This window comes from Thamnophis sirtalis, unplaced genomic scaffold, assembly GCF_051295495.1.
Source record: "Thamnophis sirtalis isolate CommonGarterSnake01/CBP01778 unplaced genomic scaffold, rThaSir2_p1.2 scaffold_2, whole genome shotgun sequence".
Classification (NCBI taxonomy): domain Eukaryota; kingdom Metazoa; phylum Chordata; class Lepidosauria; order Squamata; family Natricidae; genus Thamnophis; species Thamnophis sirtalis.
The window spans coordinates 122,253,402-122,268,847 of NW_028261382.1; the positions used below are offsets into that span (position 1 = coordinate 122,253,402).

The following is a 15,446-nucleotide window of genomic DNA, read 5'->3' on the forward strand; positions in this document are numbered from 1 at the left end:
TTAAACAGGATAGATTGGGTTGTCCCCGGATATATGATTTTAGCTACTAGGGAGATCAGTTAGATGTTGTAGTTGTATTTAACCTAAGTTGCTTTTGCCTTTTGATATTAACACAGAACAAAGCATAATAAAGCTTGCTATCTATAATCGTTGACTAGGTTTTCAGTCTACCCTCCGAGATGGACCTAGACGTACTGGTATTTATTTGTCAATTAGTCAAACATCACAAAGAAACATTTATCAAACTTTGTGTATTACATGTTAAATGCTGGGGGCGGGGGGGGGAGAATCTGCAGGTATTTTTTTAAAACAATTCATTCTTGATAGTTTATCATTCATATGAATCAATCAAAAGATGTCTATAGCAGTGGCCCCCAACCTTTTGGGCACCAGGGACCAGTTCTGTGAAGAGAAGTTTTTCTGTGGAGCAGAAGGGTTTCATGTGCATGTATCATGTGTAGATGGGGCTTTGTTTCTTTGCACTGCCTGGTTTCTGGCCTACGTGGTCTATTGCCGGTCCACCGACTGGGAATTGGGGACCCCTGGTCTCTAGTATGGTTCTTTTTATCTTAAGCATTCAATCTCCACTTTTCTTTTGTATGAATGTACAGATTGGAAGTAAAGGACATGAGAATAGCCATGATGGCACAGTGGTTAGAATGTAGTACTGCAGGCTAATTCTGCTGACTGCTGGCAGTTTGGCAGTTCGATTTTCACTGGTTCATGGTTGGCTCAGTTTTCCACCCTTCTAAGGTCAGCAAAATGAGGACCCAATTGTTGGGGGCAATATGCTGACTGTAAACTGCTTGGAGAGGGCTGTAAAGCACTGTGAAGCAGTATATAAGTCTAGGTTCTCTTGTGATTGCTATGTGATTCATGATACTCTGCTTTCATCTGAAAATAAGTGAAATGTTTTCTAGAATCTAAAATGACAAGGATGGCATTTGGGATTCCTTTAAAACTGTAAATTCTGAGGAAGTGACGACTTATCCCTAACCTAACCCTAACCCTATGAGAGGAGCATTGTCATTTGCGGGCATGATCTTTCACCTTCCGGATTGGTTTGACCTACAGTCAAGAAAGAAGGGAATGGGTTTAAATGATTGCAAATTTCTTTGGGGGCAATAGTGCCAGACTTAAAAGTCAGTGGTGTGCCCCCTTTTCAAGATACTACCATTGAACCAGTTAATGTGGATATTTAAATAAAAGTGGTTGAGAATGAGGTAGGATGTTAGTTACAGAAGAGTGTGAATAATTAATAAGGAGCATTTGTTTTTCTGATACTGGAGCTATATCCTCATGCTTACCTATTGTCAAGTATTAAATACTAGAAAGCAATAATTAGTATTAATTTTTCAATTAAGTTTGAAATATACATACACAGCACCTTTTATTGAATTTTCCTGTAAAAACACTAAAACTCGGGTATCTCTGGAAATAATTGCTTTATGTTAGTTAGATACTTATGGAATGGAATATTATTATTATTCAAAAAAATTTCCCATGCCAAATTGTCTCTATTTGTAAACTCATAGAAAAAGATGGTGATATGGAAAAATTGAATGGAAGATTTACTTTTTTTTTCTTTATTAAGTTTTTGGAAGTTTCTAGAAAATTTGGAAAATACCTTCAGTACCTCCCAAATTATAAATTCAAGTGGAACAGCCCCATCATGTGATCTTCCATCAACACTGCATGCATTTTCTAAAATAGAGCATCTTATATAGTTCATCTTTTGATATTTTATAATAAAGTTTAATTTTGTTTATCTCGTGCAAGATTGATGCATCACTTGAAGAGGAAAGTAAGGTTTACATCTGTTATTATATATGTTTATGCTAAGGGGTTAGAAAGTTGTGTTACAGAAAATATTCAAGTTTTTTCTCAATTTTCCTCTGCCACATGGGTGATATAAATTCCAGCAGACTTCTATCTCACACATAGAATAGGATTAAGATACCTAGCTAGAATAAAGCAGAAGACAGGATCAGGAGGTATAGACTTCATGGGTTTGGTGAGAGGAACTTCTATCCTTTCACCCTATAGGCCCAGCTGTTGGATGAAAGTGTTGCTATATTGTTATTGATCAGAAGTTACTTCAACATTTTAACATTTATTTAAAAATAGTGCTAGGAAGGCTGAAGACATGATTTTTGACAGCTGTTTTTTAGTGATTAAAACAAGTGAATTAACCAGTAAATTACCTAAGAAAGCAAGTATAAATGTAGAATGGTTCCAGGCTTTCTACAGGGAGTCGAAATGTAGCTAGCTATTACGTATGTGAATTAACGTATCCTAAAGGTAGAGCTATTCATTTGACAGGAATAACACCTGTTCCTATTACTAATCATATACATTTACAATTCAATGGATTAACTCGGATCATACTAATGAAGGCTGGAAGTTTAAAATTCTAATTTGCTTAAATAAAATTGCTATTAAATTTAGATTCTTTGGGTCTAACTTTATTATCCAGTGATCTTGTACTTTAATCAAGTCTTTTGTATGAACAAAAATTTGAATATAAAAGGAGGATATTATAGATGGTGGAGGTTAGTGGTGATATATTCAGATTAAAAATCTACAAACAATTGATGATCTCCCATAACTGTCAAGATTCTAAATTGAATATATAGTATTAGTGTTGAAGTAAAAGTTGGTACTGCTGGATTCACATAACAACTATGTTACTAATTTAACAACTGCAACAATTCACTTAACAACTGTTGCAAGAAAGGGGTTATAAAATGGGGAAAATTCACTTAACAATTGTCTTGCTTAGCAATAGCAAGTTTGCACTCAATAAAGTTGTCCTTTATACAGAACTACCTGTATAAAAATAAACAGTCTTTGTAAGCTTAATTTGATTGATCAGATTTTCTTTACATATTTCTAAAAAGTGCTCCAAATAAGACCATTCTTGAGATTCATTATGTTATATAACCTAGTGCAGTACATCATTCTTCTCAACAACCCTACCCAAATTTTAAATTATTCTACAGTTCCAAAAATTAGAACTTAGACTGGCTCAAGACATTTTGCTGCTTGAGGCCAATCAAGCAATTACACTGTTACATATCTATTTCACCATAATGTGGAACCAACACCAATTAATTTATTTTAACACTTGAAACAGAAGATCCCATAAACATTTCTATTCAGACCGTACAATATAATTAAGTGACATATTAAATAACTAAACAGTTTCTCCTCACTTTTCAAGACATTCAAAAATTGCTGCCAGAAGTGACTGATCCTTCTTTAATAGAAGCATAAAATAAATTTTACTTCCATGGTAACTTGTCTTTGCTGGAAGTACCACCCAATGCAGCTGGAAACAAATAATATTAAACATATGTATGATCTTTATTGTCATTGTACTTAAATACAACAAAATTGGTTGGTTATGTGTGTGTGTGTGTGTGTGTGTGTGTGTGTGTGTGTGTGTGTGTGTGTGTGTGTGTATGTATGTATGTATATATATATATATATATATATATATATATATATATATATATATATATATACATACATACATACATACACACACACACACACACACACACACACACACACACACACACATACATACACCTTAAAATATATTTTTAAGGTTTATCTAAATAATGAATCCCTTGACAAAATTGACAAAACATGTGCAAGCTCTGTATACCACATTGTGTATATGCCAAGACATTTTTGTTGTTATTAACTTCTGGCAGTTGTTTTTTTATATCTATGTATCACATTGGCATAAACAAATTTCTTTTCACAAAAAATATAGTCTATAACAGAAAAAAAAATCTTTGTCTCACATTTCTTCAAACCTGAGCCCTGAAAGTTTCCAAAATATTGTAAAAACCTAGTAAAACAAACAATACTTTTTTCCCAACTGCACATGGGGTTTTCAGGTCTGAAATTTAGATAAATTTATATCAGTATCTTATCATTAATTGTCAAACAAGAAAACTGCCGGTATAAAATCTTTCATTTATGGTCATAGTTTTTTTTAAAATATGATAATGTAAAAAAGCAGCAGAGAATTGTAAGCTATATGAAATATGTTTACAATACTATAGGTAAAGCTAAAGGTTCTACTCGTACATGCGTGCTAGTCGTTCCTGATACTAGGGGGCGGTGCTCATCTCTGTTTCAAAGCCGAAGAGCCAGCGCTGACCAAAGACGGCTCCGTGGTCATGTGGCCGGCATGACTAAACACCAAAGGCGCACGGAACACTGTTACCATCCCACCTAAGGTGGCTCCTATTTTTTCTACTTGCATTTTTTTACATGCTTTCGAACTGCTAGGTTGGCAAAAGCTGGGGAAAGTAACGGGAGCTCACTCCGTTACGTAGCACTAGGAATTCAAACCGACAAAATGCCGACCTTTCTGATTGACAAGCTCAGAAAATAAATCTATTTAGGTAAAAAAAATCAGCAAAATTCCTTTCCTATCTCCAGCCATAGCTGGTATGTCCCAGTAAACTTTGTAAGTACAGATGAACTTCCCGAGTCCTGGTTTACCAGCAAATCATGTTTTGTTACCTTTGATTTTTATGTTTTATTAATTATTTGCTGTTTTCATAAAAATAAGTAATATTTAGATTTGCAGAGCAAAACAATATTTGTTTATATCCTATACAGGTAGTAGTTGATTTATAACCATTTTTTAGTGACCATTCAAAATTGCAACGGCACAGAAAAAAGTGACATGAACATTTTTCACACTTAACAATTGTTGCAGTGTTCCCTTGGTCACGTGATTTACATTCAGATGCTTGACAACTGGTTCATATATGACAGTTTCAATGCCCCGGGGTTATGTGACCTTCTGACAAGTAAAGTCAAGGGAGAATCCATGTTCATTTAACAATCATGTATAATGTAACAACTGCTGTGATTCACTTAACAAATATTACAAGAAAAATTGTAAAATAAGTTGCCTCTCCACAGTAGGGACAGAATCAAACAGGGTGTGTGTGAATCGGCAAGATATCTAAATGACCTGATCTCCCCAAAACAAAGAATAACTTTCTTCAGAGCCAGATTTAACATTCTTCCTTCAGCACTCCTCCAGGGTAGGTATAGCAGAACGGGTTTGTATATGTGGTAAAGGAGAAGTGGAATATAATTCACATGTTCTATTACACTGCAAGCTATACAGAGCTTGTAGGTCTGCACATATTCTCCCCTCATTAGAGAGATTGCCAGGGAGGGCAGACCATTTTTATCTAGGCTTTCTCCTCCAGGACACTAACCCAGTTACCACGTATGCAGTGGCAAAGTTCTGTGCTGCTGCAATGTCCATAAGAAAAAAATTGGCTACAGAAGTATAGTACCATCTTGTACCAATTATCTGGACATACCTTTAACAATTTTTGGACCATTATGTTATTATCCACTTTTAATGTCAATACTTTTTAATTATATTTTAATGTTAGTATTTTTTTAACAACCATGTTATAATGTAACAACTGCTGTGATTCACTTAACAAATATTACAAGAAAAATTGTAAAATGGGGCAAAACTCACTTAACAAATTTCTCACTTAGCAGTATAAGTTCAATTGTGGTCATAAGTAGAGGACTACCTGTACTTATTACTAAAGGATAAAGAAATAAGATAAATTACTATTCTCAATTCCAAAGCATAGTTCTCCAATTCTAAACTCCAAACTATATTTTTCAGAACTCAAGAATATATTTAGCTTAGCAATGACATATGCTGAGAAAAAATATTCTAGAAATACAACATTTTTTTTCAATTTCTATTAAATTGGCTTGCATTTCCATATCTGTCTCTAAGATATCTGAATTACTTAAATCTAGTATATTCAAAATTATATTCATGCCTCTCTGATTAGGTATCCTATCTGCATTCTAGTTTCTTGACAAAATATTAGTTGTCATAAATAACACATCCTTTATAATAATTTCTCTGTTGATGTTATAGGCAGAAGAAATAACCTTGAGGAACAGGAGAAACAGTCTTAACCAAGAAAACATAAAATGAATCTGAATAGGGGGCAGAAGGGTAATTTGAGAGTGTCTCAGATGACTATCCCTAGTTTCATAAAGGGAGGGAAGAGGAAAGTGCATTCAGACTTGCAAGACTCGGTTCCTATGACCTTATAATAAAAGTAGCATAAGCTAACCTGTTTTTAGTTTCCAAATTTGATCTACCCTGGAGGGCTATCAGTTGACTTTCTATTGTCCCTCTCTAGATTTTTATGATAGCCTTGAAAATACAGCTGCAGTAGTTATCTATTATGAAATATGTATACTGCAGAACATATTAGCTAAATCTTTACAGTATATATTATCTTGTTAAAAATCCTGGAGAACTAATAAAACATCATCTGATCAGGAAAAAGTTGTGCCTATCATCAAAAATGAAAATTTTGGAGACATATTATTTCTCAGTTTTACTCAAAAAAAATTAAAAATGCTGTATTTTTCGGAGTATAAAATGCACCAGAGTATAAAACACACCAAGGTTTTGAAGAGGCAATTTTTTTAAAAAAAAGTTTTTGCACTCTGCAGACTTCCCAAAAATGGCCTGGTTTTTTTTTAAAAAAAAAGGGGGGGCATGAATAGCCTTTAGGAGGCTTGAAGAGTGTTCCTGGGAGGGTCCATCCCCCCCAAAGCGAGCAAAAAGTGGTCTGTTTTTTTGTGAAAATGGGCCTGTTTTTTGCAAAAATTGGCTCATTTTTTTGACAAAAAAAGGGCATGCATAGCCCTTAGGAGGCTTATAGAGTGCTCCTGGGGGCTGGGGAGGCAAAAGTGAGCAACAAAAGGCCCATGTTTTGATAATTTCTGCCCTCCCCAGCCCCCAGGAGCCTTCTGAAAGCCTTCTAAAGGCAATGCATGGCCATTTTGATGAAGGGGGTGGGGTTTCGGGAGGCAATAAATGCTGTATTCAGTGTATAAGACACACCCTTTCAGCCTCTTTTTTGAGGTAAGAAGCTGCGTCTTATACTCTGAAAAATACGCTATTCCATAACATTCTGGTTAGCCAAATAGCTAAATCATGGACTATTAAGTTGATATGTAACTGGTTAAAAAATCATAATCATGAATGATTCCTGACCAAACCAAAGGAAATTAACAAGTAGGATAATATCAATCTAATAATAATGTATTGCATTTGTAAGGTTACTGAATCAAAACAGATTCAATGTCAGATAAGCAAAGTAATCACACAGGAACACACAAATATCAACATATTGGGGAAATACTCAAAAACAATCCTAAATATCGATCATCAATTATGTGGGTTCTTCTGCAAGAGTCAATGCTATCTTCTTCACTTTATTAATGTCTTGAATTGAAGGAATCCTTATCAGATTTTCTAACACAATTTTTTTTACAAAACTAAAATGACAATCAATAAAATTCATATTAATAACTTTATTGTAATTCATCCAGAGAATGAGAAGTAAATTAAGATGCTGAAAGTCTATGGAGATATACTGTAGTTTAATTCCTTCCCATACAGCGACTTTGTAGCTTTCTAAGAGGAGCCTTAAGTAAATGCCAGTTTTCCCAAAACTAATTTTGTTCAGCAGGTTTAGCCTAAAATTCTGCTTATAACAATGTTAGGATATTAGCTGATTCTATTTATAACAAGTGGAAATGTTCTGCTTTTCATTTTATGAAACTATTATTTCCAATGTCTAAAGAAAAGAAATATAAGAAAATACTTTACAAAATAGAACAGAATTTCTAAACTAAAAAACACACCTTGGAAGATGGTAAAGATAAGTCATTTGTTTTAATATTGCCAAGAAAACTTCAGCATTTCTATATAGATAAGGGCTGCAGCTATCTTTTCTGAAAGGGCAATTTTATTCATTACATTTGTTGCACCTGTGTGAGTAGAAATGCATAGAACCATAACCTTCACAAATCAGTGGGAGTTTGCATGCAAAGGTGGAAATTTTTACAGTAGAAATCTCTTTTGTACTAATTGTTTTGCTCAAAAACTCTATTTTTTGCTCAGAAGTATTTATTAGAATATAAAATAATAGGGTTAGAAGGGTCCTAGGAGCTCTTCTAGTCCAACCCCCTGTCCATGGCAGGAGATCCTGTACCATTCTGGACAAATGAATGTCCATTCTCTTCTTGAAAATCTCCAATGATAGAACATCCACAATTTCGGGAGGCAAGCCATTCCAGTGCTAAATTGTTCATTATTTATTGATTAAACTTATATGCTACCCAACTCTAGATGATTTTCAAATAGTCTAAATATAATATAAATAGAGATCTTAAATTTAAAAGTCAGTTAAAATAAAATGGATTTAGATGGAGAGAAAGGAAGCAAAGCAGGGGGAAGGTGGAGTCTTTAGACATATCCACAATCCACACACCCATTGGGACCACAGGCTAGTTGACACAGCCATGTTTAAAGCCTTCTTGGAAAGCCAATAGGGTGGGTGTGGCATGATGTTCCAGAGGGCAGAAGCCATGGCAGGAAAGGCTCTTCTTCTGGACACTGCCAGCTGAAATTCATTGACCAATAAGGGCCACAACATGGCCCTTTTGCTGGGCGGATGGGCTAGTCCCATTATGGCAAGCCAGTTCCATAGATAGGATGGATTCACAGATACCTTGAATTGGACCTGGAAGCAAACTGACAACCAATACAGCTTGTAGAACAGCAGTGTAACATGGGCCATCCTACGGCCTTCATGAATTGCCTATACAGGTGTGTTTTGCTATATAGAAGCGTCAGGATACTCTTCAAGAGTAGCTCCATATAAAGTGCATTGCAGTAGCCCAAATGTGAGATGACCATGGCTTGAGTGAGTGCACGGATTCCCAATCCAGGAAAGGACGCAGCTGGGGCACAACACAAAGTTGCACAAAACCTCTCCTAGCCACGACTGCCACCTGTTCATTGAACAGGAGTCATCAGTCCAGGAGAATCTCCAAATTATGCACCAAACCTATCTGGTATAGTGCCACCCCATCCAGAACTGAATGTGTTAAAGTTCTGGAATCCCAAGCTCTACACACCCAAAGCCATTGAATCTTACCAGGATACAACTGAAATCTATTGTCCCCTGTGCAGACCCCTACCAGCCTGCAGGCATTCTGAGAGGGCAGCAATACTTGGGTCATCCAGATGTAAACTTGAGTATTATCAGAATACTGATGGAACCTCATCCCAGGATGGTGAATGATCTCCCCAGTGGCCTCATATGGATGTTAAAAAGGAGTGGAGGGCATATCAAGCCCTTCACACATCACAAAGGAATGGCCATGGACTGGAACTCTCACTCCCTATCAACACCAATTATGACCAAGAAAGGAGTCAAACTAGCACAAGACTGTGCAATTCAACCTCACGATCCGTAGTCAGTCCAAAAGGGTTCCATGATTAATGGTATCAAAGGCTGCTGAGAAGTCAAGGTGAACAAGGATGGATCCATTATCCCATGCTACTCTCACTAGAAATCATCAATTGCAACCAATGCTGTTTTGTTCCCATAACTGGGGCCTGAAACCTGACAAGAAAAGATCTACATAATTCCTTTCGTCTAGGAACCTCTTAAGCTACCATGTAACCACCTTCTCTACCACCTTCCCTAAAGGTGGTAGTTTGGAGGCTGGATGGAAATTGTCCAGACAGATGTGATCAATAGATGATTTTCGAGGAGGGGCAAACTAGGGCGTCTTTAAAAGTTCTCAGAAACATCCTCTCTGTAATGAAGAATTTTTCACTGCCTGAACCTGCCTGCCTGCCACCATCCTTGACTTCCACCTAATTGACACATAGTTGCACTGACAGCATCAAAGATCCTGTCCATTTCATCAGGTTCAACAAGGTCAAATTGTTCCAAGATAACCAGATAAGATCTTTCCACACATCTCAAATGGATCTGCACCATGGATGGGTTCCAGCTGGGAATGAATCCAAGCAACTTTGTCCATCAAGTATTTAAATTCCTCTGAATGATTCTGAAGATCATCACTTGAGCCCTGCTGTCCCAGGAGGAACAGGATGCTCCTGAACAGGGCTACTGGGCAGCACATCACAGGCATAATAAAGGTGGAGTTATAATGGTGTTTCACTGCTCTTACTGCCATGAAGTAGGCCTTACGAGCATCTCTAAATCATGTCCCGTCGGATTCATCCCTTGTTTTCCGCTAGCAGCACTCTAGATGTCTCTTAACTGTTTTCAGAACTCGTAGTTCCTCCATGATATATCCAATTCTATTCTTTTACTTTCACATAAAAGTCAGCAGAATTGCAGATGTAGGAATAAACCAACCATCAGATTTTGTTCTTGCTAAAATAAATGTAATCCTGAAATATTACTTTATATGAAATCCATGCATATGTAAAGAACCACATTCTTCATGTTAATTCAATGAAATCATTAAATTTGATTAACATACGACTGCAAAACTTGACTAGTTTAAATCAATTGATTTAATTTATTAAATTAAATATCCACATTTTTTTTCAAATGTGCTCCTAAACAGATTAGATATCTGATTGCCTACAGAATAGGCAAATTCAGGTTTAACAAACAAATACAGTGTAAACAATATATCCTATAGGTTGGAATAATGATTCAGTCCATAAATGTCAGATCAGTAATGATTCATTCTACATATGTTTCATCAATGCCTCTCATATATTCCAGCATGGCATTTATAATGTCTGGCTGTGCCACAGAGTACAGCAGAATTAGGAATCTCTTGGTAATCTCTGACTGCCATCTGGCCCACGGAGGTGGGGATAGAATGAGAAGTATGTTGTGATGTCAGGATGTAAGTATGAAAGTCTCAGGATTTATGACATTATATTTTCATTTTTTCATCATCATAGTATGTAGCAGTCATCTGTGATAGGGTCTTTGCTCAAAGTGATAGAAGTTGAATTAGCTTTATCCACTGGAAAGAGGGAATTATTACTACTTTATATTTTATGTACAAAATGTGTATATCTAAAAAAGATGCATATTTCATTTCTGCTTATGCGATTTATGAGCTAAGCCCGCTTTCATAATGTCTGAGGGTTAAGCTCTGTAAGAAATCTGTAAGAGTGTGCAAGCAGCAGAATATCAGAATATTGAAGCTTGTAATTTTCATGCATATGTAATGTAATTAGTCAATCAGTCAATTCTCAAATGTTTAATCATCCAAGATGTCCTACATAGCCAACTACAAAACTGGAATCCACGCTATCTACTTTTCCTTTTGATAATATTAATTTAATGTAGAAGAGTTCAATAATCTTAATTAGACCAGAACCTTAGTTGAACAAAAAAAAAGCATTTTGTGAAAGTCCACTGGCCATCTTAAAAGAAGGCTAAAAACTGTCAGGCCCAAAACCAAGAATGCCACTTGCCAATTCTTCCAAGCTTTTATTGTTTCATAACTATATACAAAATTTTGCCAAACTAAGAAGACTCTACTATCTGCATCTACAATATGTAAACAATTAGGGAAGGCCTCTCTTTACCCCTTTTCTCTCCCACATAATAACTGGGCTATTTAAACCTTTACTCCTCTGGAATTCACCCCCTCTATTCTGGGGATCCACTTCTTCAATACTTTCCATCACAAAAATCACAACCTTCTAGTTATTAACTCCTCCCTCTGGCAGCAGCACTATTACCCTCCTGAAAAGGCTCTCTGAAGACTTGAAAGTAATCCAAAGCAACCCGCTTGATTAAAAACATATAGGAGGATGTAATCTCAAAAGCAAAACCCCACCATATTATCGATGTTAGTAGTCATACTTCATAAAATAATCACATGTTTCATGACAAGATATGTAATTGTTTTAAGGAATCACCAAATATATACATACATACATATATACATATATATACATATAGGGGAAACTCAGAAAATTAGAATATAGTGCAAAAGTTCATTTATTTCAGTAATGCAACTCAAAAGGTGAAACTAATATATGACATAAGACTCATTACATGCAAAGCAAGATAGTTCAAGCCGTGATTTGTCATAATTGTGATGATTATGGCTTACAGCTTATGAAAACCCCAAATCCACCATCTCAGAAAATTAGATCATTACATGCAATCAATAAAACAAGGATTGTACATAGAACAATATCAGACCTCTGAAAAGTATAAGCATGCATATGTACTCAGTACTTGGTTTGGGCCCCTTTTGCAGCAATTACTGCCTCAATGCGACGTGGCATAGAAGCTATCAGCCTGTGGCACTGCTGATTATGGAAGATCATGATGCTTCAATAGCGGCCTTCAGCTCTTCTGCATTGTTCGGTCTCATGTCTCTTATCTTTCTCTTGGCAATGCCCCATAGATTCTCTATGGGGTTCAGGTCAGGCGAATTTGCTGGCCAATCAAGCACAGTAATCCCACGGTCATTGAACCAGTTTTTGGTGCTTTTGGCAGTGTGGGCAGCTGGAAAATGAAGTCAGCATCCCCATAAAGCTTGTCTGAGGAAGGAAGCATGAAGTGCTCCAAAATCACCTGGTAGACGGCTGCATTGATCCTGGTCTTAATGAAGCACAGTGGTCCAAAGTCCTGTTGCTCAGTGGTCCAAAGTCCTCTTTTCTGATGAGAGCAACTTTTGCCAAAAGCACCAAAAACTGGTTCAATGACTGTACTCTTCCTCCATACTCTGGGTCCTTGGTTTCCAAATGAGATGCAAATGTTGCTGCATTGAGGCAGTAATTGCTGCAAAAGGAGCCCAAACCAAGTACTGAGTACATATGCATGTTTATACTTTTCAGAGGTCCGATATTGTTTTATGTTCAATCCTTGTTTTATTGATTGCATGTAATGATCTAATTTTCTGAGATGGTGGATTTGGGGTTTTCATAAGCTGTAAGCCATAATCATCACAATTATGACAAATCATGGCTTGAACTATCTTGCTTTGCATGTAATGAGTCTTATGTCATATATTAGTTTCACCTTTTCAGGTGAATTTTTCACCTAATTCACAATTATTGATTCTGAAAATGACCCAGAATCTTTTAGCTGTAGCTATACACATTCCCATGGGAGAAAATACCACTGCTAGAGACTGTCTTGCCTTTTATACTTTTTTGCAGAGAGCACTTTTTGAGTGCATAGAAAGAAAGTGGGGTTTCTATCAGAGAACAAAGCCAGATGATACCCTCTTAATACTCTCAAAATCTTTGACTTTTGTAAGGGCTTTTCGAGAAGCTTAGGTAAGGGGAAAGGTAGAAGCTGAAAAGAATTTTTGTAGTCTAATTTACTTCCTAGTGAAAACATGCATACATCAGCATTGCATTCTTAATTACCGGTAAATATGCTACCCATGAAACAATTACTAGCATCTTACTGCCTCATCAAGTCAGACAATTATATATTTTGCTGTTTTTCAAAACAAAATGCCCTTGCCTTGGAATGATAATCTTGCTCCAGCCTGGAATCTGATCCTGCTACGTGTTTGTACTTGTTCATTTTCATTTGACGATTTCTCTCTTCAATATCCAGAGTACCTGTAAAATTCAAAATAAAACATGAATGTGTAATTCCAAACCAGTTTCAGCATTCTTAACCAAGACGGAAAACATTTAAGAATTATTCAAATATAACTTCAAAATTAAATCTATGATTTTGTTTATGACGAGTAAGACAACTTCATTGCCAAATATCAAAAGACCATTATGAATGTAACAGTTCTAATTTCAACCATATAAGTTATAATATTTTAATTTAAGGTTAAGATTGCACATAAATTATCAAATGGGGGAGGAATCAATGTCTTTTTATAAAAACGACACATTAAAAAAGACAAGTTTGAAATCAGTAAGATATAATATCTACTATTCATCCATATCCTTTTAAACATCATAGAGCGACAATGTAGGCCTGGCTAGCTTAACCGTAACATGACTAAGTATTTCTATTATTTTAAATACATTGGATTCTATTATTCATTCATTGAATCAATGATGCAATGACCTACTAGACATGGGTGATAATTCTGATAGCATGACTCTCGAAGGTATTCAGAGCTCTTGACAGAGCTAGATAATATCTGAAGAATTCCCCAAAGTGTCTTTTTTAAGATATTATATTCCTCAGATTCTTTTGAGATCATCAAATCTCACAAAATTTGCCAGTTCTTATGTGAGCTATTTTGAGCTCTGAACGGTAACAACTGAAATGCTGGGTAATTTTGGCTGGATTCTTTTTGAGATTTTTTTTAATAATGTACACTTTTATTTTTAATTTTTTGTTCCCAGTAACTGATAGGTTTGCCAGTTCCTGATTTGGAACATGCTAGTATATCATGAATTATACATGTACCATTTGCAAATCTTGAAAAATAGGTTGACTTTAATTTTCTAGAACTACTTCTTTAAGGATGAAACCTCTAAGCAGAAAATTTCTTCCCCCCCCCCCCCTTCAGCTAATAAATAATATTTGGGAGCAAATGTCAAACAAAAGCACATGTAAAATAATATTTTGAAGGAAATGCTATCAAAATATCCCAACAAAATGGCTACTTTAGCCATATCATACAATTAACTAGTCTAGTCTAGATTAAAGTAACAACACTACATAGTATTTGATATGATTTCTATTCTGTGGTAGCATGGAACAACAAAACCACAACAGGCTTTGTGAACTCTATAAACAACATCAAAACTGAAATCTGTGAGAAGCAAGAGAGAATGAACAGATGAGGCCATTTTTCAAAATAGACTCCTTTTTTCTAAACCATTAAACAAATATAGGAAACACTGAACTACACCCAGTATTCAATAATTGTAATTAAGAGAACTGCACATGTAATTTGCATATCAATCACAACTGAGCTCAGCATAATGTTTTAAAAAAATACATATGCATAAATTAATAAACAGGACAGGTCAACGTTTTCAGGTGTAATATTAACTTTTAGAGGTCAATTATATGATTGTAAGATATAAACTGAATAGTGTTTTTTTCGAGACTAGAATCAACATTGGAAAATGTCTTTCGTGACATTATAGACAGATAATTAAAACAGTGACATTATGGTTTTTAGAGATCACAGATGATTTACCCAGCTCTTGTTCTAGCTGAATATTACCTTAGCTGCCCTTCTCCTTATCTTTTCTACTTATACAAAACACTTTTTAAAGGTATCTTATAGTCTAAATAGACTAAGGTATAGTCTAAATTTGATCATATCAGTTTTGTAAAAAGGCATTAGAATATTGGCAGTTTCAATTCTTCCTTTAATAAACCCCCAAATTCTCCTGTTTTAAGGAAATGTAATGAAGCCATTACTTCATTAAACTTTATCAGTTAAATGGTAGATTAGCTTTTTTGTGTATCATTACTAATTCAAACTCACCAGTGCTTATAGAACAATTATTTTAGAAGGGCAACTGTATCAAAACCAATGACAGCAGTTAATGGCACCTTGAGTACTAATTTATTTATTATCACATAAACTTTTAAGGGTCA

At 35.5% G+C, this 15,446-nt stretch overlaps 1 protein-coding gene across 7 annotated transcripts in view; it reads right to left on the reverse strand.

Moving 5' to 3' along the window:
• Positions 1 to 15,446, reverse strand: part of RIMS2 (regulating synaptic membrane exocytosis 2) — a 293,405-nt gene that overhangs the window by 50,996 nt on the left and 226,963 nt on the right. For all 7 annotated transcript variants that reach the window (XM_087706787.1, XM_087706790.1, XM_087706791.1 and 4 more), the window contains one exon: positions 13,383 to 13,483. In XM_087706787.1, coding sequence (XP_087562913.1) covers positions 13,383 to 13,483 — 101 coding nt within the window. The remainder of the gene's footprint in view (positions 1 to 13,382; positions 13,484 to 15,446) is intronic.